Genomic DNA, 26,093 nt, shown 5'->3' with positions numbered 1-26,093 from the left:
CACTCCATTCACCCAGGTCCCACCCACAGGGTGTACCCACAACATACAGTCACTGGGAAGGCTCAAGCCAGTCTGGACTGGACTTCACAACAACACCATACATGGAACTTCCACCCAAAAGATAGTCAGGGGGAAGGGACAGAGTCAGGGCTTCCCAGGACTTTGGGAAAACAAGGTAACAGGAAATAGAAAGCAAGAGGCACAGGGGCCATCTTGTTTTCTATCAGGAATCAACTGATTCCAGTGGCAGGGCCTGGGTATCCCAAAATGGAGGATACTCCGCGCACCTGTCAAATTCAGCATGGAGCTGCCACCAGCCCATACCCTGCTCTGTGGGCCACCCACAGGTGCCCAAAAACATACACTAGGGGCACAGCGTTGTACCCTCACCCATGGGTGCCGTAAGGGTATCCCATGGGTCTGTTCACCAGACCAAAAGAGAGAGAGCCGCACCGCCAGGAGTCCCACATGAACTCCTGCACGGAAAACACGACAGAACACACGATAAAAAAGGCAGTAAAGGACAAGGATACGGAGGACCTGTCCCTCCGATGCATTTCCAGCATCACAGTCACCCCCCCGTCCCCCAGACTGAGGTGGAGGGTGCCTAATCTCACCACGGGATAGACACCCTCATCCAGACAGTCAACATACCTTCTGGAAAGGCCATCTGCATTATCGTGACTCTTCCCTGGTCTGTGCTCTATGGTGAAGTCTAGCCCTTGCAGACTAATGGACCACCTGAGCAGTTTCGGGTTTTCACCCTTCATCTGCATGATCCACTTCAGGGGCTTATGATCTGTTTGGACCTTGAATGTAGACCCCGTAAGGTAGGGCCTAAAACGCCTAAGGCTCCAAACTATACTGAAATATTCCTTCTCAACAGTAGCTCACCTAAGTTCTCTACCCTTGAGTTGTCTACTGATGAAGATGATAGGATGTTCCCTCCCTTTGTCATCTAACTGGGACAAGACAACTCCAATTCCGGTGTCGCAGGCATCTGTCTGGACGATAAAGGGTCGGCTGTAGTCAGGCGCACACAACACAGGTGCCCTACACAGACTTTCTTTCAAGCCATCAAAGGCCCTCTGACAGTCTTCAGTCCAATTAACCTTCCTAGGTTGTTTGGGTGAAGTCAGAGCTGTCAGGGGTGCAGCTATGGTTCCATAGTCTGCCATGAAATTGTGATAATACCCAGTGAGGCCCAAAAAGGCTCTCACCTGGATTTGAGTAGTGGGAGTCTCCCAGTCCTGTACATCCTGTACCTTACTGGGGAGAGGTTGGATTTGACCCCCTCCTACCTCATGACCAAGATATTTGACTTTCCCCTGCGCTATCTGGCACTTGGTGGCCTTGATAGTGAGGTTAGCCCTTTTCAAGGCCTGCAACATCTTACCCAGATGTGTCAAATGCTCTTCCCAAGTGGAACTGTAGACGGCAATGTCGTCTAAATAAGCCACACAAAAGGCTTCCAGCCCACTGAGCGTATGGTTGACCAATCTCTGGAAGGTGGCAGGGGCATTCTTCAGCCCAAAAGGCATGACCCTAAACTGGTAGAGTCCCTCTGGTGTTGAGAACACCGTCTTTTCCTTGGCATGGTCCGTCAGAGCTATTTGCTAATAGCCTGAGGTAAGGTCAAAGGTGCTCACAAATTTGGCAGCACCTATGGTGTCCACAAGCTTATCAGCCCGGGGCAATGGGTGCGCGTCAGTTTTGGTGACGGCATTGACTCTTCTGTAGTCCACACAGAACCTCCAATCCTTGGTATCTGCCTGGGAACTTGACTTGGGGACAAGGACCACGGGACTGGACCAGGGACTGGTTGAGGGTTCAATAACACCCAGATCCAACATCTTGGTGACCTCAGCCTGGATGTGGTTCTTAACAGTATCTGACATATGGTAGCTCCTGCTTTTGACAGGCACGCTGTCACCAGTGTCAATCTCGTGCTTACACCACGGTGTAAGGCCTGGTGTCAGTGAAAACAGGGAGGCATACTGCTGGAGCAAAGTCCTGCAGGCCCTCTGCTGCTCGGTTGTCAAATCTGGAGAGAGATGCACTCCCTCCACTGAGCCATCCTGAGGGTTTCTATACAGCAAATCAGGAAGGGGCTCACTCTCATCCTCTTCTTGCTCTGAAGCTAGCAAGAGACATGAGACTTCTGCTCGCCTGTGGAAAGGCCTGAGCCTATTAACATGGAATACCTGAGGGGCTACCCCTGGGATTCCCATGTCAGCCAGATAATTGACCTCACCCATCTTGGAGATTATCCTGAAGGGTCCAGTCCATTTATCTGCCAATGCCCAAGGCTTGGTAGGCTCCATCACGAGGACCTCCTGTCCCGGAGTCCAATCCACTTGCGATGCTTTAAGGTCATGCCAGTACTTGTTCAATTCCTGGCTGGCCTTGAGATTCGCTGTTGCCTGACCCATCATCTGTGTCATCCTCCGTCTGAGGCCTAACACATAGTCCCCCACTTGCTTGGCGGGACCGGGAGGGGTGGCTTCCAAACCTTCTCTGATCAAGGCAAGGGGCCCCCTCACGGGATGTCCAAAGAGTAACTCAAAGGGGCTGAAACCAACACCCTCTTGAGGTACCTCTCTGTAAGCAAACAGCAGGCATGGCAGGAGGAGATCCCATTTCCTCCTTAGGGGCTCTTCCAAAGCACCTATCATGCCCTTGAGAGTTTTATTAAATCTCTCAACCAGACCATTGGTCTGGGGATGGTAAGAGGTGGAGAACCTGTAGGTTACTCTGCACTCTTTCCACATGGTTTTCATGTAACTAGACATGAAGTTGGATCCTCTGTCAGAGACAACCTCCTTAGGGAATCCAACACGGGTGAAAATGTCCAGGAGAGCCCTGGCAACCACCTTGGCAGTTACAGTCCGAAGGGGTATAGTCTCAGGGTACATGGTGGCATGATCTACCAAGACCAGGATGAACCGATGTCCACCTGAAGTGGGAGGGTCCAGGGGACCGACAATGTCGATGCCCACCCTCTCAAATGGTGTGCCAACCACTGGCAATGGCTGCAGTGGGGCATGACAATGCCTCCAGTCTTGCCAGACAACTGACAAGTTGGGCAGGTCCTGCAGTGGGACTCCACTTCTACTCCCATCCGAGGCCAGTAGAAATGGGCAGAGAGCCTCTGCTTAGTCTTCTTGGTACCAAGATGACCAGCTAAGGGCACCTCATGCGCCAACTGCAGTAGGACGGGCCTGTAAACCTGGGGTACCACCAACCTCTTGAGGGCACCAGGTTCAGGCTTAGTGGGCTCACTAACAAGGAGCTCACCCTCCCAATAAATCCGGAATGTCCTAGGCACTTCTCCTTGTGCCTGGGACAGGGCCTGTTTCCTCAGACCCTCGAGAGAGTGGCACTCTCTCCGTCCCTTACAGAAGTCTGCCCAGGAGGGTCCCATTTCAACTAACAAGCATTGAAGTTCGGGGTGATCCTCCGGGTTGAGAACCTCTCCCACAGCAGAGTCTTCTGGCTCTTCTCCCACAGGAGTGGAGATGGCGTTTACCACTGGATCCAGCCCATCCGGAGCATGGATCCGAATGGGTGCTGTAGGAACAGCAGGAAGAGAAGGAGCTCCCTCCACAGAGGTGGCCTTCTTGTTCTTCCTTCGTCTTGCCTTAGGCCTCGCCTTTGGCTCGTGTACCTGACTCACAGCCAGACCCTGTGTCACCTGTGACCTAGTGAACGCAGCAGCAGTCATGAGAAGACCATTCAAGATCAACCCCAACTCTACTAGATCATTATCTAACAGAATGTTAGCAGGTACATTGTCCTGAACCAGGACAGGAAGCTTTGCTGTCTTGTCTCCAATTACGAGTGTGACTAAGGCTACAGGCGATAATTTGGGAGGCCCACCAGTTAACCTGGTGGTTCTCAGAGGAGCTCCTACATTGTCCTCTGGCTTGAGCAGGGTCCTGTCCACCACTGTCATGCTTGCCCCAGTGTCTCTCAAACCAGTAGAAGGCTGGCCGTTCAGGAGGACACTTCTCAAAAACCTACAGGTGTTCTGTGGGATAGTCGCCAGTACTTCTGCGTACTGGTCCCAGGCCCCAAGGGGCACTAAGGAAATCTCTACAGGAGCACCAAATGTGATCTCTGTAGAGGAGGGGAGGACAGTGGCCTCCACCTCAGACATGGGGTAAGGGTAGGTCAGGCTGACAGCCTGTACTCCAAGTGCCTTACCTTTACACTTGGAGTTACCCCTCTTGTGATCCAGAGCCCCACAATCCCAACAAGTGCCGGGAGTGCGGGGTACGGTACTGGAACCACTGGGAACCTGCTTTGCAGCAGGTGGACCACTACTCTTATTCCCACCCACAGATGACTTATCCCCACTAGATATTTGGGTCTTAGGAGAGGAGGGTTTAGGTTTACCTGACTGTGACTGCTTTTGGGACTCCTCAGCTTTCTAAGAGGCCTCCTTTTCTTTGTCCTTGTCCTTCCCACTGGAGTCCTTAGGGGACACCCAGTGGGAGACCCACTTGTCAGCCAGCCTAGCCAGCTTAAAGGGATCCAAAATGTTCTGGTCAGCAACATACTGATGCAGCTCCGGTGAACAGGATTCAGAAAAATGCTCAAAAAACAACAGGTGGGACAATTCAACAAATGTTTTCACCTTGTAACCATCAATCCATCCCATCATGTTCATGTGTGCAGCACTCACCCAGTCAACCCAAGACACATTCTCTCTTTTCTTAAAATCCCTGAACCTTTTCAGGTATTGGGTAGGTGCCTTGCCAAACTTGGCAATTAAAGCAGACTTCATACACTCATACTGACCCCTGTCTTCCACACTCAGCTTCAGAATACAGTCATACCCAGTCTGAGGCACTCTGCTTAACAAACACTTAGCCCAATCTCTTTTGTCAACATCATGAATTGCACAAGCGATTTCAAACGATTCAATCCATTGGAGGATATCAGAACCCTCCACAAACACACCAACCAAATCTTTCATAAACTTGGTGGCTGGGGACCTGCCACTCTCAACTGGTTTAGCTGAAGTATCCACTCTAGCTGGATTCTTTGGTGCTCAGTGTCCCTATCTTTGAGTATCACTTGCTGTGCCAACTCCTCCTTCTTCAACTCAGCTTCTGTTGCCAACTTTTTGTATTGAAAGGCTAACTGTTCCCGTTGTAGCACCAATTTTAAAAGTTCAATCTTCAGGGCTTCCCCCTGAAGAGCAGTGCTGGGGTTTGGAACAGAGGCAGCAGGAATGGTGGCATTCCCAGAAATAGATTCTGCAGAAACCCCAGGGGCAGAGTCCTCATTGGTTGTATTCCCCCCCTCATCAAGAGTTTCACCATCAGTGTGGTAGTCCACCAGGGCAGCTATCAGCTCAGCCCTAGACTTATCCACAAAGTCTAACTCCCTGGCTTCACAAGCACTCTGGAGAGCCTCTAAGCTCATCCTAGTCAATTTACCATTTGCAATAGACTCAATTGCTTGTAATGCAGTTATTTTGTACACAACCAAACCTTAATTCAATAAAGTGCAGATATTTTGTAAGTGGCACGGTTATACACTGATTCTTAAAGCCATAAGCATCCCACCGCTGCCACCAGTGTAAAGATACCAGTGGGGGGTGCCTGTACTTCCACTCTCTATATGGTAGAGGAGAGGCAGAGAGGACCCCAGCCAAGATTCTCTATTCGGTAGCAATGGACGAGCAATCAAGGCCTAGCTTCTCGGGAGGTGATGCAGACTGGTCTTAAGTACAGTGTAGTCCCCGAACCCCCACAAAGGAATGTTCACACACTGTATTACTGAAAACACAGTCTTTATATAAGTAATATTCAAAGGTATGTACACAATCACAATAACGCACTTTGTACTCGGAAATCAACGAAGATAAATATATACAATTCTATTCCACCAATATTATCAGATCTCATTAAAGTGCATCAACTATACTGTTAGAATGTCACACAGATCAATAACAAGGTCACCAGCAATAGAGATAGGAAAGAACGCAAGATGGTTGAAACAATAGGCAGAGTTCTGGCCCCTAGCACTAGACACAGTTCTGTGTGGAGATCCCCCTACCTGGGCAACCTGTAAAATAAAGATATATAGCACAAGCCCAGTCCATATATTGTTCACTAGTCTTATTTCCACCTATAATGTTTTACCCCCCCAATGTACCTGGTGAAGCAGAGTTCTTCGAAGACGCGTCGAAGGATCCTTCTTGAGTGACTCCCTTTAAAGCAGGAGCCACGGATCGTCGAGAGGCGTCGAAGATGGTGAACTTGTCGACGGCGGCGATGAGAAGTTCAAGGGTGCCGAGACCACGACGTCGATCCAGGCGGTGCTCGTCAGCGACGTCCTGCGAGGATGAGGTGTGCGGGGCTCCTCGGCGATGGATTGTTCAGGACCGCAGAGTTTCAGAAGGACTGTGGCTCAACAAGGGCATCGAGTCGTCAAAGTCTTTGTGGCCTTCAGGTGGCGGGAAACCCACCGGCGGATTCTCCTCGGCGCGTTGGTCGTCCTCGACTTTCCCAGCGGGACAAAGCGGTCGAAGTTGTGGACAAGGGAGTCCTTCGATTCAAATGTTCTTAGGCAAAGGAGCGGGCGGCTCCGGTCGTCAGCGGCACGGCGTCGAGTGGTCCCCACGGCTGGGCAACACAACTTCTACGGGCCTCCAGCGGTTACACAAACCTGCGAACCCTGGTCGACAGCAATGGACTTCGACAGTGGCGAAGTCCGGGTGCTTTGCTTTGTTCTCCTCAGCGGTCCAATCTCAGGTCGGCAGCCTTTCGAGGGTCTGACTTCCAGGGAGCTTCGGCGAAGGTTAGCGGTGCTTGATGGTCCCTCGGAGCACGGGAAGAGGGCGCCTTACCAGGTCCTCTCTCGGATCAGTCTTTGACGAGTTTGGCAGCTTTCAGATCAGGTCGAAGCAAATGCAACAGCAAGTCTTCTTCTTCCAGCTGGGCGTTGAGGATCAGCAGTTCCAGTTACTCTTCAAGTGTAGACACAGCTTCTGAACGCTTCTGAACAATTTCCAGTGGTGAGAGGTCCCCAAATATACTATCCTGTCTCTCATCCACACTGCTGGGTCGCACGCAGCAGCCAATCATACAGAAGGGCATTAATGCAGTCAGTCGACATATCAGGCACACAGGGCATTCAGGCCATCCTCCTCCCTCTCAGACACTCACAACAAGGAATGTGGATTGGGACAAGTACCCAGCCATTCAACAATACACACTGCATTCAGGCCAGTTTCTGGCAGGGCTGTCTCAGTCTTTGTCTCTCATACCAGAAACCAGACAGCCACAACAAGAAGAGCATATTGGTCACACACTCCATTCACCCAGGTCCCACCCACAGGGTGTACCCACAACATACAGTCACTGGGAAGGCTCCAGCCAGTCTGGACTGGACTTCACAACAACACCATATATGGAACTTCCACCCAACAGCCAGTCAGGGGGAAGGGACAGAGTCAGGGCTTCCCAGGACTTTGGAAAAACTAGGTAACAGGCAATAGAAAGCAAGAGGCCACAGGGGCCATCTTGTTTTCTATCAGGAATCAACTGATTCCAGTGGCAGGGCCTGGGTATCCCAAAATGGAGGATACTCCGTGCACCTGTCAAATTCAGCATGGAGCTGCCACCAGCCCATACCCTGCTCTGTGGGCCACCCACAGGTGCCCAGAAACATACACTAGGGGCACAGGGTTGTACCCCCACCCATGGGTGCCGTAAGGGTATCCCATGGGTCTGTTCACCAAACCAAAAGAGAGAGAGCTGCACCGCCAGGAGTCTCACATGAACTCCTGCGTGGAAAACACGACAGAACACACGATAAAAAAGGCAGTAAAGGACAAGGATACGGAGGCCCTGTCCCTCCGATGCATTTCCAGCATCCCAATTGTCCAGTCCAATTTTATTTTAATTCCTACTAGTCACTCTTTTAAGTGGTTTTGCTTGCTGTGCCCGTTTCCCAGGAAGAGTTATTTTAAAGAAGATGGTTGAATGGTTGGACCAGACACCGGGAGTAGTACAAATGAAGTCCTGCATTTCCTGGCTGCGACCTAGTCCAGGACATTGCCCTTAACATGTGTCCCCTCGTTATTGTGAACAAGATCATCAATATTTTTTTTAATCTTGCTCCAAGGAGATTGCTTCTTTGTCTACAGCATTTCCCTTCCACCTGTTAAAGTCTCCCATAAGCAAGGTGGATGTATTGGGAGTGTTATAGCATGTTAGTATGCCCATATGCTCCTCATTGAAGTTAGGCATTTCGTTGGGGGGCCGATAAATTACAATAGGTTGGGTGCAATGGACTGAGAGGAGTTAATTTTTAGGTGTAAAAACTCACAGCCCTCACAAGTCGACAGGGTTTGAAAGAAGCTTAATGCCTCTCTGGCAATAAGTGCCACTCCCCCTCGATTACCCGACTCTCGATTCTGACCAAAAAACGAGAAACCCTGGGTGTGGCTAAATCAATTATAGGACAACTGGAGTCTTTCACCCAGGTTTCTATTGAGGCCATGATATCTATATCATTATCCACGATGTAGTCGTGAACGTCAATGGCTGATTTCCCTGAAGATCTAGTGTTTAGTAGGGCACATTTTAGTGTAGTTCCATTTAACAGAATAGGTTCCACTGCAGCCTTGTCTGACTCTTTAGCATGGGTAACACCAGAAGAGTTGGTAGTGTTGTCACATGGAGACTCACTCAAGGGTTTTGACGCCGGGACGGTTTGTTGGGCTTACAGTTATCCTTGACTAGTGTCGCTTCTCCCTCAATCACAACACCCCCCATTTGTCTATCAACTGTATTTCTGGCAAATGTATCAATTCCAATAGTAGAGGAGGCTCTTGGGATGCTGCACAATCCTGTAGTGTTATGCCTTTGCAAGTCGTCTGTATACATCTGTAAATATTTATCAACAATGTGTTGTCGTACAGCAGAGGGGGAAGAAGGAAGCAGTGGTAGTGAGTTGATCCTTAATCTCAACATGAAGTGCAACACTGCAGGGTTTGGACTTAAAAGAAGATACGGCTGGGGTTTAATGGAACAGTGAGTTAAATGTGCAACTGCACCATAGTTGCTGAGGCCTTTCAAGTGAGTAATTTTTAACCCAGTCCCAGGTGTTGGCCTTTCTAAATAGAGAAGCTTTCACCAGATCAAAATTAGACACTCTCCGGCCGGGGCGTCCAGTTTACGGAGTTGAAGAATTCCAAATTTAAAATTTCAAAGTTCTTCTCACCGTTTCTTACTTCCTGCCCGCAGCTCTTAACCAAGCACATTTTGGTCTGTATATATCAGGCTCCTCTCATTTTAAGCAATAATGTGCATAATGATACAATCGCTAGTTCCAGCCAAAAATATTCCATAGGGCCGCAGGCCGCTAAGTTTAATGCTGTACACCAGAAGCTACCCTCCAAACGAACCTGCCAGCCAAAGTCCCTCATTGTTATTGCATCTAACCCATACAGGATCATGGGACAGTAGCATTGCTTGTAGAGAATCAGTATGCCTTTTATAGTATATCCCCACAGTATTATTAACACATTTTCGGAGGAGGAGCGTCAGCTGACGTGCTTTTATTGTTTGGTCTCTACTATGCCCTCATAATTAATTTTGTTGTTCATTTAGAGACCTAAATACAAATAGCTTCCCACGTATTCAATCTCCCACAACTTTGTCCTTCGTATGAATATGGCTATGGAATAGAATCAACAACCTTTGAAAGATGGGGGCAAATATTCGATTAATCACTCAAACTAAAGAGACACTTTATACAGGGCCAAACAGATAAAATCAAAAAGGATAAATTTGAAGATGAACCTAAATTGACTAAAATGAAAAAATAAATTGTTACTGTATGTGCTAGAAACAGTGGTAGTCTGATAAAAAAAATATATTTTACCAATGGAACATCATTGGATAAACCAAAATCAGAGTTTTTTGTGGATTACTGATGTGGCTACAAGGCACATTAAATCCCAAATGAATTACATAACTAGCATCCAATAAGACCCTAATTACATCTTGGAATATTGTAGGGGGGGATTATTTATGGGTGAGAGTAAGTAAGTCTGATATCTGTTGCCTACAAGACATATGGTTCTGACAAGACCCACCATTACAAAACTAAAATTCCATTGAAAAAAAAGACATTTAAGGACAAATGAAGGAAGACCAGAGGGTGGATTACTTAACCTAATATTGAATAGAAGAAATCTACATCCCCAGGAAATACCATCAGAAACCAAATGTGTTAACTTCCTGCATCTCAGGTAGGTAGTCATTACCATCTGTGAAGAAGTCTGAATTACCTTATTGTAATGATTGTACATCTGCTGTAGGGGGAAATGTTTTGACAATATCTTAAATAAGGTGTTTAAATATTATGAACAATTGGTGAATGGATCTCCAAAATACAAGTGCCATTGAATGGTACTTTATAAGATGAATAGAGAAGCATGGCTAAGCATAGGACTATCTCTTGCCTACAGTGTTCAGAGAGAGAGTGGGATGGCTACAGGGGATACGTTATTGCAATTTTGCTATTAACAAAATCTAAGAGGTGAATAGGAATTTTGCGGACTATCTTCCACTTTGAGCCACACATTATGGCTTACATTCCCAGTTGATAGTGGATTATATAATAATATGTATTGCACTCTTGTACATTTTTGTTATGTTACTGCAAATGGAGACAGTGAATGTGCAAAACTAAACATGGGTATCAGAGTACACGAGCCCCGAAAAAATGTCAAGTCTCTAACTTTGGGTGTACTATCTATTCAATCAGTGGATATTTCGAATGTTATTTTTTGTCCATAGTCACAGATAACAAACGTCAAGGAACTTGAAGAACTACTGAACCAGATGATGATGCTCTACCAAAATGCCCGTGGAATAAAGCAACATTAACAAGAAATATTTATGAATCAAAATCCGACAAACATGTGGGATGGTAATGAAGTGTGCCATTTTAGAAAAACTCTAAAGAGTGGTAAATAATATAGAAGGAAAATCCCAGTGCATCAGCCTTAGAAATTCAGATAGAAACTATCCTGCAAAAAATGCACAGCATTGACAAAATGGCATAATACATACAGACAGCAAACTGGGATAAAGTGATCGAAATTGCTAAAAAGGTTGGACTCTGGACCCTTGTATCAATGTATGCATAGTGCTCTGGGGCACAACAACAAAGTATGCATCTAACAGGTAGCGAGGCAAATCTATAGAGAATCTATGTAAAGCACGTGACTCACCTAAACCTCAAACTACGTAGGAAATTAGGGCAAACTATTTATATGTACGAATCTTCAAAGAAGAAAACAATGCCGACGTAATCAATGTACCTTAATCTTCCAGAGCAGCAGCATCTGGTAACTTTCCTATGCAGGTACAAAATGAAATTGCCTTCTGTGGCCAAATATTTTGCCACAGGTTTTCAACTATTGTCTTCATACTACTACTGTGCCCTTATTCTGGTAACCAACAAGGACTGTTTAAAGTAATAATTATGAAATGTTATGGGAGCGCTCAGGACTCAGCTACCAACATTTCTGCAAACATTATTTTAAAGGAATTTAAATTATTGGATGGCGAACATTTTGTTGAATAGTTTTTAATACAGTAGCATCTACAATAAACAATTCACTACCCCTAAAATGTGTGGTTATGAAAAACAAACATTTAAAAAAATGATATTTATAGTCTATCAAAGTAAACAACTTCTCCACCAAAAAGATGTGGACTGTATGCATCAGGGATTCAGATAGGATTGGTGAAATGGAAGTTGTTTAGTGCCTGTTTTTGAAGTTGGGAACAAAATGATTTTTATTGGGGCTATGCAAACTACAGGGGTACGGCAAGTACTAACCTCTCTCCACTTACCTTCTCTGCGGCAGTTATACAGTTGGTAACTACACAGAGACCAAATTACACTTGGAATTTCGAGTAGGATTCTGGGAAATACGGTATTTCCTCAACTGTCAAACAAACAGAGTCATTTACTGCATAGAATGTCCTTTTGGTTAAAAATATCAAAGACAAACAGGGAGGATGGGAGAATTGGAATAATTGAACCTCATTCAGGCATTAAAAACAAGAGAATTTGAGCTCCTTTCTTCCAACCTTTTCTATAAAATGACCATGCTTCTGACGATATCAAGTGTCTATTTCTATTTACAAAGAAGAACTTGGGTGCATTTTCTATGTTCTTGTAAACATGGCTTAGTGGGCAGTTGGAATGGGGGCCCTCTAACCCACACTGCTCCACCTCTATCTGCAATCTCTGACAGTCATAAGCAATTATACGAAGTAACTCTGGCAATATGGCGTTCTACCAAAATAATGCTATATGTGATTCAATTAGAAAGCGCTCTCTACTTGAGTTGCATGTAGCAGTATAATTTATTCACATCAACATCATCTGCTAGGATCTTTAAAACTAACTGCCATTAGGGTTTTAATTTAGTGCATCAATACAAACTCTTCCTCCAGCCTGATATCATATCTAAGAGTAACAAGAGTATACAACAAGGAATTGGTGGAATGAGTATGCTAGGGCAGGACCAATCACATAAAGACCTGAAGAGGTAATTAACGTTATGGAAGCCTCTCGTTCAATGTGAACAAAATGGCAGCCAGAACAACAGCAATGGCCCACAGACGCATTTGCGAAAATAGCGGACTATTTAAGTGCAGGCCCTGAAGAACTAAAGGCAATGCAATGTTTCTCAGCAATCTATGCCTGCTGAATTAGTTCTGTCTTTAATGTATTGGTTCTAATTCAATATTACCAATGATGACTTGCAGGTGCTCACTAATAGAGCATTGTTGCCTAATACCATCGTACCGAGTGCCAGTAACGGTAATTCTGTTTGATGGTATCCCCGCGGATTTACCACCAGGATACCAGCAAGCCCATAATGAGCCTTAGAGTATCTGTTTCCGAATCCTCTGATGGCAAAATAAAATAATAAGAATACATTGTTTGATTTTTGTTGAATAAAATTAATGAATCCATGAGAGTCATGGATTTCCTTAAAAGAAAGGATGGACGGGAACCTGCCTCGACCCATTGTAATTTGTTAATGCTTTTTTGTTTAAATATGTTTATTTTAGTCGACTTGTTGACTGCTGATTAATTATATGATATTGAACACACCCAAACTTTCAAAATAGATTTCGCTCCCTTTCATGGGAGGTTGGAAAACCCGACTGTGTATTTTAGGCCGCTTCCTTAGTTATGTAGGCCACATCATCCTTTAACGGTTCCTTAGCTACTTGTGATTCTTAGGCCGGGCCAGGCCTCTTTCAGTCCCAGCGCCCATATATTTAAACCCCTCTTTGATTGCTTATTCCACTTAAATGCACTGGCTGTATAATAATGTGACTACAGAACATCTCGGCAAGGTCTTTGCCTTTGGCCGATAAAACCGCTTTACAGAGGTGTCTTGACAGTCTCACGTTATATGAAGTTGTTGCTTCAGGGGGTGATTCAAACGGGAAAGCATTCGAGGAAGGGTGCTCGAGGTGGGATGTTTATACATATGTATCGGGTGAGGGGAGGCTGGGTTTGAGGATCCGTGATAGAATATGTATTGACTGGTCAAGGTCTGTTATATGTTTTAAAAAAAATAAAACGAATAGAAATAAATTTAAAAAAAAGTTGTTACTTGACATGTAATTGTTTTGTAACGAGAATTCAAGTATGAATCGCCGTCAAAACGTGCACAATTGCACGCAAGGCAATCTACAGAGACAGCCCACAACATACTAAGGACATGAAGAATGTTAGCATGAGTTCCACCCACGCTCCAACCCACAGCCCATCTTTTCAATACTCGGCTAAACCCAAATCCTGCTTAGCTGGAGCGATGCTTTACACACATAGCTGTGCTTTCCTGGAACTGAAGAGATTGCCAACCATTTGGGCCTATCAGGTCTCTTAAAACACCGCAAACCACGACACCTCCCCCCACAATCCCTCATTCAAACTGAGCCGCCCGGAAACCTGCACATGCATAGCACTTGTTTCCAGTTGCAGTGTTTATATCAATTAATGTTACATAGCAATGTTGGTATCTAGAGGCAGTGGGCTTTTTAAAAAAGCAATTGCAGTGATTCTAAGGCCTGCAGAAACTCCGGGTAAAATTTTGTTTTTATCATTTCAGAACATCTCTGCCTTTGTCACCAATGTATCTTGCAACCAGGATGCATTAATGGTCAACCTATGTCAATGGTAAGAAAGACTCTTTCATAACGACGATATTGAAAAAAAAAATAATCATACAATGCAGACGACCATGGAGACCCACACAAGAGGGATTTTGCAAGATTGAATTAGCAATGCCTCAGGTAGGAGTTTGATTGGCTGGACCTCGAATGACATTACGCTGAAAGTGATGACGGAATCTGGACTTTGCCTTTTCTCACCTGTGTTCAGGAAGCTGGCCCTGTTGTCATAAGAGAATGCCCTCATTGCGCCCTTGCAGTCTGGCTTTGCGAGTCCCAGTTGCTCCGTGCCCCGCAGGAGAGAATACGGCGTGGCCGAGAGCAGAATCATGGACCCGTCATCATCCTCTCCAGGGTGGACCAAGAGTCGGGCACCTGAAGGGGGGATAGAGATAGTATTGAAGAGGATCTGCACTTTAAACAGCATTCCCACCAAACTTCAGAAGCACATATGCAACAGCTTATCAGCAGTAAAAAAAATGGAGTGCTGGCTGCCCTACTGTGCACATTGACCAGAGGCAGAACACACGCTCCTTTCTTAAAGCCAATGTTCAATACATTGTGAATTATTTTCGCTCTGTGAGCTGCAGACATGGATCAGCGAGACAATGGCCTGGCCCAGGACTGTGGACTGTTGTTTACATACAATGTAGAACAATGAAAACCTAGACACACGCGCGTACGCGCGCGTGCGTGCGTGTGTGTGTGTGTGTCGCTATGCAACCTCAGGCTGAACAGGAGCTCTGGAGACCTGACATCACTTAACACGTTGTAGCTCCTTTAATGTTAGAATTAAACAATGGGGGCTTAGGTGGCTATTTATAACACAATTGGTGTAGCATTCAGTGCCCTAGTCACTTATCTTGCTCACAGTGGAGCGACAGTCTTCCATTAAATCGTGATCTTTGGCTTCTGGTCAGCACTGGTGTCTATGCAAGTGAATCTGAAATTGGCGAGATCTCACAAACTGTAGCCGCTATTGGGTTCTCATCAAACGGTGCTTTGGGCGTGGCATTTATGACAGTATCTATAATGCCTTCTTCTGGATCAGCGGCTCTAGGGTAGGCTGTGAATGAGGACGGACTCCAGGAATCCATTCGGTTTCTTGAAAAATAACTGATTCCGGGTCATAGATCCATAGGGGTTTCCACCGTCACCACAATACCTCTGGTGCGTGTTAGGGTTAGATGGAGAGCTTGGAAAGGAATGATGGCTTTCCCTTTGTGTATGTCTCCTGTGCACATAGGTGCGGGCTACACTTTTCTTTGCGTTTTCATCAGGGTGTAGTTTTCTGCCTGGCCATCTGAATGGCTTTAATAGTTGTGATCCTGAAGTCCAGGCGAATAGGTGTAATGAAAGGCATCATATCGTATCCCCTCAGGAGCATGGCCATGCACAGGCTGAAATCTGGGGGGTTAGGTAAGGGGGTAGGATAAGGCAGGCAGAAGTGGGAGGAAGACTCCCCCTGCAAAATGAACACAAAATTCAAAGAAAAAAATTCGAAGATTTCTCCTTTGGGTGAAGTGGATTCAGTGAAATCGCAGACATCCTTCCCACACATCAGGACCATTTGAATGGAACGTGGGAGTTCATGATTTACCAGGACGTTCTTCAGTTTGGTTGGGACAGCTTCGGGACATATATATCACCATTTCCACCTCCAGGTACCTGAAAAAGCACCTACTAGCACATGGAGGTAAGAATCCCCACCACACAAAGGAAACAGAAATCTGAACTTACTTTATCCCGGGGATACTAAACTTGCTCTCGTGGCAATTTGGAGCTGGGCATTCAGCAGTACTGGTTGCTTCACATAGGAGGCCTGTGTTTACTACATCTTCAGTCAGTTGATCAACACTTAGGAACCATGCCTTTTCTCTCAATCTTGCCTTGGTCTTCAGAAACCCTTAGTGACCTTGGTGCGTGAGGAGGACCTCTCCCTTGGTCGCAATCACTGGAGACAACATAGTGCATGCACTAAAAGGCCTACCTTTGACTGTGAAAGCTCAACTCTAATGGCAGTCATCTCAGCAATCTGCAATTTTACTTCTTGGTAACCCTGATAGTTAATGGGGAGCAAAACGCGACCCTAGGGCAGCCAAGACGAGCTTCAGGTGCTCATCACATCAACCCAAGTCTCACTGGTTCCATGTCATTTCATCGACAGGAATTACTTTGTGGTAATTTTCATTTTGAGGGGTCTCCAAAACCCTTCCCATCCCTTTTGTACCGTATATCCCTTAAATATCAATTTTTTTCTATGTCATTTCGTAGGGAATTACCACAACGTAATTCCTGTCGAAGAATGAATGGGATACCGTCTCACTTACAATCTCAGCTAGATGTAATGGCGTGCGGAGGACTCTTTACATTACCGTACACACATCTTCCTGACTATCCATGGTCTCCTGCACTTCCTGTCGAGTGACTGATATAGGGAGGTGAGACCGAAACTCAGACGGGTTGTCAGCATTTAGGTGAAATACAAGTTCTAAATCATTCCCTTTTAGCTTGCACATCCTTGAAGCACATGCTTCTCTATTCTCGTCAGAGGACAAGGGGTGGCCACATGGAAAATAGGTAACCCGTAAAAGAATTCGAGCACAAAATGCGAGTGGCTGAAAACGTTGATTACTCCACGCTACTGGTATTGTCCCATGCCCGGTCTTGGAGTATGGCTGCTCAGTGGGTGGGACTGCAGAGCTGGCATGAACTACAATGAATATTTGCATAATGTTTTATCCAATTGGGTTAGGACTCCTCCCGAGCCACATTGGCTGGCTTCCACAGCTATTTATGTCGTTGGAAGGTGTCAAGATAGGTATGATATGATATGATATTTATAACGCGCCTATACACAAGTGTTTCAAGGTGGTAAAATGACATCTACTGTAAGGGCATCCGGGACGGCCTGAAAATACCTCTTCATGTCTTGTTGTCGATTCCCAAGCAGATGCGGACACTCAGTAGCTTTGTCAGAGCATCACGTTGGAATGAATCGTCTGCAGTAGTTGACCATGCTTAGCGAGCCATACTTCAGAGACAGTATAAGGGGCAGTGCTTCCTTGATGTCCGACACCTTGGGGTCTGCCATGATGCTGTCCAAGCTGAACACATACCCCAAAAATATAGGGTAACCTTCACACTTGAGCACATTTCCCAGCCAAGGGTTAGTCTGCAGTTTGCCAGTCAGTGAATAACTGGTCTCAGTCTTGAAAGGTGCTCTTCTGTGCATCAGTGCAATATGATGTCATCGTTTAGGTCAATTAGGCCCCTTGAGTCCAAGTCTGCCAGGCTACTTCCGTTTATCAAGGAGATACACACAGAATAAAGGCTCAAACGGAAGCAAGGGACTGCAGATGACAGATTGAAAAGGAACAGCTGCTGCTGAGTCAGCCAAAACTCCATCTCTTGTACCTCTGGAGGACGATGTGCATAGCCAATGTTGTCACTGTTCTGGATTCCCTGCACAGCTTCGGCGGATGATAACCAGCTCTCAGATTCAACTTGGAATGCCTTCACCTGCCAAGTCCACAATGAGGGCATCATCTGTTTCAGTGATATGCCTCTCTCGCCAGATTGCCTTTAATGAGGGGCGCGGGGGAATCCAAGACGCAGGCCCAATCACTCCCTCAATGATTTCAGCTTTACCAAGGTCTTCCAGCTCTTATTTCACCTGTGTGTGAATGTGAAGCGGTACACAGTGGTAGAGACTGGTGTCGAATAGGTTGGGATGAATCGTGCCATCAATGTGCAGCTTAACACTTGAGAACGTGAATTCATCAAGTAGATCCTCAGGTGCAATTGTGGGAACACTGAACGCGAATCAGTTTGGGTCCCGTTCTTTTTCAGCTTTGCAATTCAGCGAGAAGTCCGTCCCAATCTTTGAGACAAACACTGTGTCGCAGATGGAATTTTCCTAATGCCTGGTAGCGTGTCTGAACACACTTCCATAATGAATTGCAATAGTGGAACTATGAAACAACCTCGCCATTGACTTGAGAAACGAGCCCTAATCCTGGACATTCAGAAAAAACGTAAAGACCTGGCTGTTCATTTAAAGCACCACGCTCCAAGACTTGCTCATCAACCTACTTAGTCTCTTACTGTACTAAAACTATTATACTTGACCTTCCATGTATCCCCCCTAAGGTCTCTCCCATCCCCCTTCTTCTGTTTCTCTCTCCTGATCAATCAATGTAACGAGCGCCCAGATACTCAAGGGCTCAGTGCGCTGTAACAAATGCAAAAATAAATTAATAAATAAATAAAATGATGCTGCCATATGCAAAGATCTTCGCCCTGTTCGATCTCATTGGTGGTAGTTGTCCCAGTCTGGGCGCCTATTCGTGAATGTGGCTATGGAGACCATGGCAAAATGATTGAACTGATTGTACCATTTGCCAACATGGCAGCACTGCATGCTTCCTTTAGTGGATGTGGTGCATACCCACAACGGCCACAGAGAGCGGAAAAGGAAGCAAAGAGTTAAAGTCCTACATGGTGGGTGAATTCTTTGATGCGCCATCACCGTTATGGCAATGGCATCTTCACAAGCCACGAATCCCACACCTCTGCCCATTACGGCTGCCCGGGACTCAGTTTGTGATTGCAAGAGAGTTCTAGAATGTTCTGGAAGGCTGCATGGGCTCTCAGTATGTGTTTCCACAGCACTGCTGATCCAGCTTCCAAATCTTGTCCTCTGCATCCTGTACCTCATGAACGCTCACTACGCACTCAGGCATGAGGACTGTCCAGGGACCCACCCGGTACCTGCGGAGGTGCAAACGTTCATAGTCTGGGCTCACTTGTGGGCCAAAATGTGCTGTAAGAGATGCTGTGTAGCATTGTACTCATCACCTCAGTGATGTTGAATCAAACATCGCTTGTTGATATCTCCCTCATCTAGATGTCAGTGAACAGATTTCTTCACCACCAGGTTTTCTCTTGTGAGGTGAAAGCAGATTTCCAAGAGGTGCAGGCACAACGGCCCAGCATGGCCCTACCGACGACGCAACTGCAGTGTGTCAAATGGTGGCAGTTGAGACACACTCATCCCGATTCACAAAGGTTTGAGTTCACTGAATCAGACAAATGTTTTGCCCTAAGCAGTGGGGCCACTTTGCAGGGACACAAGCCTCACAACGATAAAGAGGGCCTTACATTACAATTTTAAAATCTCCGGGCCGTTCAACAACTGTAAGGCCAACATCCTCTTCATCACTTATACCGGTTGTGCAATGCGGGAGTACTGCGCAATAAAAACACAGTGCCCTGCTCCGACTCCTACTCGAGCAGCTTCATTCTTCTTCTAAGATTGTGTCCATCAGCGGTGATTTTTGATACCGAGGCTTGGCCTAATTTCTCCATCCTCTCGGGTTGAGTGCATAGTCGTGGGTTTGTTTTCTTCATCGTCTGTGTGTACTTGTCACAGCAATGCTGGCTTCACAGGGTCTGCACTGCGATGGGCCGCGGTTCCTACTCATTGTCGAACTGGATATTAAATTATGCCTCCTATTATAACCATTTGTATGTATATTGGCCTACGCCAAGTTGCTTAAAATTGTACGCGAATAACTCTCTATGGCAAGGTCTTGACCATAGAAATTGATGTAAGCCGCCATCTTGAATCAAGCCCCCATTTTAGGTTAGAACCGCCATTTTGGGGTTTTTATACAAAGTCACCCTGTAATCTAAAATGGCCGTCTCGTATGCCCTTGTTCTTGCCTTAACCTCTCCAACCTCTGTAGGAGAGTTAATGTCCAACCTGCCTTCAGGCTACATGTTAGGGTCATGTAGACCTTGTCCTTTGTTGACCTCGGGAGCAGGGGATTACTTGAATTGGCAATGTTAAACTACAAGTATACAAGAACAGTAATGCTATCCAAATATAATATGTGAAACATTTGTTTGGTCTGTATTAAAATAGCATGTAAAGAGTGTAAATGTTAAATTAAAGAATAATGGAGTGTGTTAGTAAATATATTCAAAAGTAAACCCCATGCACGAGAGATGTAAATGAGGAAAGTGAACCTGGCACGACCCTAGCCCAGTGAATAATTAACCTGTAAGAGGGCTGGACATCATTTTACAAATTGTATAAATGCGTTGATGTCTAGCTAGGAAATTCTGTTCACTGCTCACATTGAACCCTGCTGGTGGTCTCTGTGATTTATTGACGGCCAAATAGCTATTTGTGTACTTTGTTGAATACTGCTCAGTTTTGTAATAAAGATTCTGGGAATCTTTACAAGCCCGTGTCGGTGTATTTTCCTTTGCTTGGTGTAACAGCTGTAATATTGCATTTTTTGTGATTCCACAGATGGCGCCCGAATAAGGACCCTCAAGATTGACTTTGTCTTGTTGAAGGTTGGCTCGGCTATCGGACCGGGATCGGACGGTGCCAACAGAACCGGCCACTCTAGACGAGAAGTGAATTCCTCGATGAAACTGCACGATCCGATCCCTGGACGGTGAGCTGTAGCCCGAGACGACGTCTTGACGAGGGTCCATATATTTGAGGTGGGTAAATTTGCCGAAAATCACCAGACACGTGGGTCCTTAGCATTGTCCTTAGTAACCCGATCGGGCCTTCCAGTCCTTTGGTCAGGTGAATCGTGCCCCGATTCTTAATCTAACCCTGACCATTTGAATTTGGAGCATTGTACTTGCGAGCACAATTATTTAACCAGGTAACACCAGAACTTTGATATGCCTGGGAAATTGTCTGCCTGCTTTAGGGCATTATTCCGCAGCGACAGACAATCTTTAGAAGATAGCCGTCCCGCACCACAGGAGGGGTCGCCGGCATGTACTATGTACTGTAAGAAAGGCTTTGGTAGTATAGCATTTAATGAAATTTGGCACAGACAAACCAGACATAATTCTAAACTTCGGTGGCCAACCAATGGTAGTTTTGAAATCCCTCGTATAGAATATTTAGAGTCTGTATTAGTAAAGAAAAAGGCTAGACCGGCAGCATTTGAAGCGTTGCACAGTTGGAAAACAGAAGCTTGGCAGCAACAAAAGAGTAGAGAGAAACACATGCATAAACATATGACAAGTGTCAAAAAGGCACGGTTATATGATCAAAATGAACAATTGGAGTCAGTTAGGAACACAGACAGGGCGTTTCAATTAGGAATTCAGAAAATCTACCCTTCATAAGATTTTCATACGTCAGATGAATTGATTAATAAGCTTTTGCATGAACGAAGGCCCGATGCCTCCGCGCCACCTCCGTACGTCCCTCCTCCTGGCGCTTTGCCCCTTCCTGTTATAGTTCCCCCTCCTATAGTTCCTTCGGTCCTCCCTGCTGTTCTTCCCGTTGTTCTTCCAGCCGTCACCCCTTTGCCTGCCCCTTTGCCTTCACCTGTTGCTATTCAGAGTGTGCCTACTCTTTCTCTTCCAAGTGATTCTGCATCGCTTGTAGTAGACCAGGGAGCAAGACTAAGGGTTGTGACTCGTAATACTGTGTCCCCAGACAAAAGCAGTGAATTGACTGCTTGGGCTAAACATTGTATGGAGAAGGGTGAACAAGCTGATGTTTTTTCCACACTCGAAAATCTAAAAGATATTCCTGAGAAAAATGTTTTTATCGAAGGATTAGGGACTCATTTGAGTATAATGTGGAATAGACTAAATGATGTAGATTTCCCACAAGGGTTACGGGATTTGAAAGCCTTAGCGTTGTCCAGAGTTACTGCGGAGAAGGTATATGAGCATGTTGAGAGGATTTTTGAGTAGAGGAAGGAGTTGGAAGAGTTACAGAATGAGGAAGCAGATGGTGGTAGTTTAGGTATTATGTACTTGCAGAAACGGTTTTCTCCTCGTTGAGAATTTAAAGGAGAGGAAGCGCGAATTTGTATAACGGATGCGATAAGATGGATTTCGGATATGTCGATAACTCCAGATGAAGTATATGACACATATAGTCAGTATACGTTAGAAATGCAAAAGAAAGTGATACAGGTGATTGTAGAGCACCTGCAGAATGAGTGTGTAAGAAGAAAGATTTGTTGTCCCGCAGAATTGTTGAGTGTTTATAAGAGATCCTTTTTTATTGATACATCTTCGACTGCCTTAGCGCTTGAGTTGGCTCTGTTGCTTACTAAGCGTTCACAGCTGCCTACTTCTCAGTTGCCTATGAGAGAGGTCCCTCCGACATTTGTCCCGAAAGTTGAGATTGCAGCCGATGCTGGACGAGGAATAGTAGCTGGAGAAATTCCTGCACATTACGTTTCACAGTTTGTTCACGTCTCGTTTTCAAGAAAGGAAGTGAACACCATAAAGCAATCTATTCCCGATATAAGAAAGAATCCGACCGGATTCTATAAAGAAATAGAGTCGGTCTTACAGTCGTCAGTATTCACTTTAAGTGATATTGACCTATTATTTCCTTTACTCCTGCCAGTTGATTTGTGGAAACAGATTAGGACTATAGATGACATACCTGGGTTGGGAGATACATGGGATAACATGGTTAGGCTAGACAGAGAAAGACCAGCTGGCGAACAACCACCTCAAGTGATATTAACCTTGCTTGATAGAATTATTGTAAAATTGAAAACTATGGTTCCAGAAAAAAGAATCATTTGGGACAAGCTTACAGCCTGTGTCCAAGGAAAGTCTGAGGGTGCTACCGATTTCTTCAATCAGTTCGAGCAGGTATTCTCAGATTTCAGTGGACAAGACTTAGGCACAGAGTCAGGGAAAAGGTTGTTTGTCGACAAATTTGTACGTGGATTGCTTCCTGACATCCAGTTACAGATTATGTCTTCTGAAAGCACTTGACAGGCGAAGTCTCAATCAGAAGTACTGCATATGGCTCAGTACTATGAAAATCGTGTAAATACTGAAAAGGAAAAACTTGAGAAAAAAAAGGGTGACCTGAAAACTAAAGTTTTATTACAGCAGATTGTTAGAAACCCTAGAGGGGGTAATCAATTTAGAGGTCAGTACATTCCACAAGGAAGTGCGCCCTTGGCTCCGGTAACCATTAACCAGTGTGCCTATTGCCGGCAGGAAGGCCACTGGCGTGCACAATGTCCGACCTTGCAGCAAAGGTCATTTGGCAACATGGGTAGACGATCCAGAGGTCGCCCAGGTGCAGGGGGCCCTGGCAGAGGTCAGTTTACACCAGAAACACAGCAACCTCCTTCACAAGATAAGCTTTCGAATGTGGATAATAGAAACATTTTTGATCACCCTTCTGCCGCGTACCTCTCTGAAGGGCTTCCTTTTGATAATATTCTGTTTCGCTAGGATTGCCCGAAGCAGGATTTGGAACCTACGCCTATTCCCGTTCATCAGAAAGGCCCCTACGTTCAGATGGCGGTGGGAAATAGAAAGCATCTATTTTTAGTAGATACGGGAGCACAGAAATGTTCCATTGATCATTCACGGGTTCCAAATATTCCCCTGTCAGGGCAGTCCAACGTTTCCGTAGGGTTTTCAGGCACACCTGTAGTTTGTTTGGTCTCTTTGCCGGTACCAATAACACTGGGTCCCTTCACGTAACAGTGTCCATTTCTACTTACCACAAACTGTGGGGAGAACTTGCTGGGGTTAAATTTGTTGAAGGCATTGCATGCAGTAATACATTGTTCTCTGGACGGAATTCGGCTAACAATTACACTTCAGCAATCACTCGCCTCCCAGTTTTTGATTCGACCTTTACCGCCAGAATTCAGTAATGTCCCAGGATGCTTATGGGCAATTGATGATAATGATGTGGGCATTCTTCAAACTGAACCTGTTAAAATTATTTTGAAACATGGAGTAAAATTGCCTCGCATCCCGCAATATGAGATCTCAGTTGAAGGCGAACAGGCTTTGAAATGCATAGTTTCTGATTTTGTACATCGTGGAGTAATTGAGGAGATTACGGGTAGCATATGTAACAGCCCCATTTTGCCAGTATACAAAAAAGGTGATAATGCGATTCCCTTTCGTTTTATAATTGATTTATGCGCTATTAACAAAATTGTGGCTCCTCAATTTCCTATTGTACCTGATGTTACAATGATACTAACCATGATTCTGGCTTCTGCCACTCATTTTAGCGTTGTTGATCTTAAAAACGCGTTTTTCAGTATTCCTATACACAAGGATAGCAGGTATTGGTTTGCGTTTACCCTAGGTGGACGCTCGTTTACATTCACTCGTGCACCACAAGGGTACACTGAGAGTCCAAGTATTTATAGTAGGGCATTGAAAGAGCAGCTTGATACCCTCGAGTTGCCTACTACTTGCACATTACTGCGGTATGTAGATGACCTCCTCTTGGCTGCTGATTCTGTGAGCGCCTGTAAAGAAGGCACCGTGTTGTTGCTTTGTCATCTAGCAAAACATGGCCACAAAGCTTCACTTACAAAATTACAATATTGTTGTCAGGAGGTCACCTATTTAGGCTATCTCCTGTCAAAGGAGGGAAGACGGTTAATACCTCAACGAATAAAGACCATTTCTGGCATGTCTGTCCCAAATACGCAAAAGGAAGTTAGAGCCTTGATAGGTATGGCTTCTTATTGTAGATTGTGGATCCCTAACTTTTCGTTAACGATTAAACCAATGCTGGCTTTGACAAAGAAGGGCATTTCTTTGCCATTGCCATGGACTTTGGAACACCAGACAGCATTTGATTTGCTCAAATCCGCGCTGTGTTCAGCGCCGGTTTTAGGAACTCCGAATTATGACAAGGCCTTTGTATTGTTTGTGCATGAATGTGATGGATGTGCTTTGGCTGTGTTAACACAGGAACATGGAGGGAAAAATATGCCGTGCGGCTACTATTCCTCCGCCTTTTATCCTGTAGCATGCGCTTTGCCAAGATGTTTGCGCGCTGTTGCTGCTGCTGCGTCTGTAAAACAGAGTGAGGGAATGGTCCTGGGTCATGCGTTAACCCTAATGGTACCTCACTCTGTAGATATTCTATTGAATAGAACTCAAACGCAACACCTCACTTCTGCACGATTGACAAGATATGAACTAATCTTGTTTGCCCCCCACATTCAAATTCAGAGGTGTTGTGTATTAAATCCGGCTGAACTTTTACCTGTCTCGCAAGATACTGTTGATGGTGACGATACGTCACACGATTGCCTTTATATGACAGAACAAGAGACTAAAGGCAGAATCGATTTGAAAGACACGCCTTTGAATAGCCCACAAGGAGAACTATTTTGTGATGGCTCTTGTTTTAAACTTCCAGACGGTACATCCACGGCTGCTTATGCTGTTACTACTTTAAGCACGGTTGTGGAAACTAAAAGAATTATGCATAACTCTGCGCAGGCCGCAGAAATTATAGCGTTAACCCGAGCTTGTGTACTTTCTGAAGGGCTTACAGTGAATATATATACTGATAGTCAGTATGCCTTTGGGGTGGCCCACAATTTCGGTAGACTTTGGAAAGAACGAGGTTTCTTGACCTCGCACGGAACGAAAATCAGCATGGCACTTTAATAGTGCGATTACTTTCAGCACTTGCACTCCCTGTTCAGTTAGCTATCATAAAATGTTCAGCACATCAAAAGGTTGCAGATGATGTAGGAAAAGGGAATGCTTTCGCCGATCAGATACCTAAACAGACTGCCACTGATTTCAGTTCAGAAATGTATGCTGTAAAAGAAATTGTAAATGTTTGCACTTTGGGTGAAAGTATCGATGCTGTAAAAGATATTCAAGCAGATGCTACCATAGAGGAAACTAAGAGATGGATCGAGGGTGCAGGGAGATTGGTTGACGATGGGTGTTGGGTAGACAATATTGAAGGGAAATGGTTACTCCCTGACGCCTACATTACAATGATGGTTATTATGGCTCATGGTCCGACACATGTTTGTGCGCGGAAAT

General features: G+C 45.4%; 1 protein-coding gene across 1 annotated transcript in view; it reads right to left on the bottom strand.

Annotated features, from left to right (window-relative positions):
• Window positions 1–26,093, bottom strand: part of LOC138447679 (anoctamin-10-like) — a 221,506-nt gene that overhangs the window by 154,409 nt on the left and 41,004 nt on the right. Inside the window, exon 3 of the mRNA XM_069603947.1 lies at window positions 14,439–14,612. Within this exon, the coding sequence (XP_069460048.1) occupies window positions 14,439–14,612 (174 nt within the window). The remainder of the gene's footprint in view (window positions 1–14,438; window positions 14,613–26,093) is intronic.

Source organism: Ambystoma mexicanum, chromosome 1p (assembly GCF_040938575.1).
Source record: "Ambystoma mexicanum isolate Mex_15411 chromosome 1p, UKY_AmexF1_1, whole genome shotgun sequence".
Lineage (NCBI taxonomy): Eukaryota > Metazoa > Chordata > Amphibia > Caudata > Ambystomatidae > Ambystoma > Ambystoma mexicanum.
Note: the sequence above shows the minus strand (reverse complement) of the source record. Positions and strands in the feature narration are given on the sequence as shown.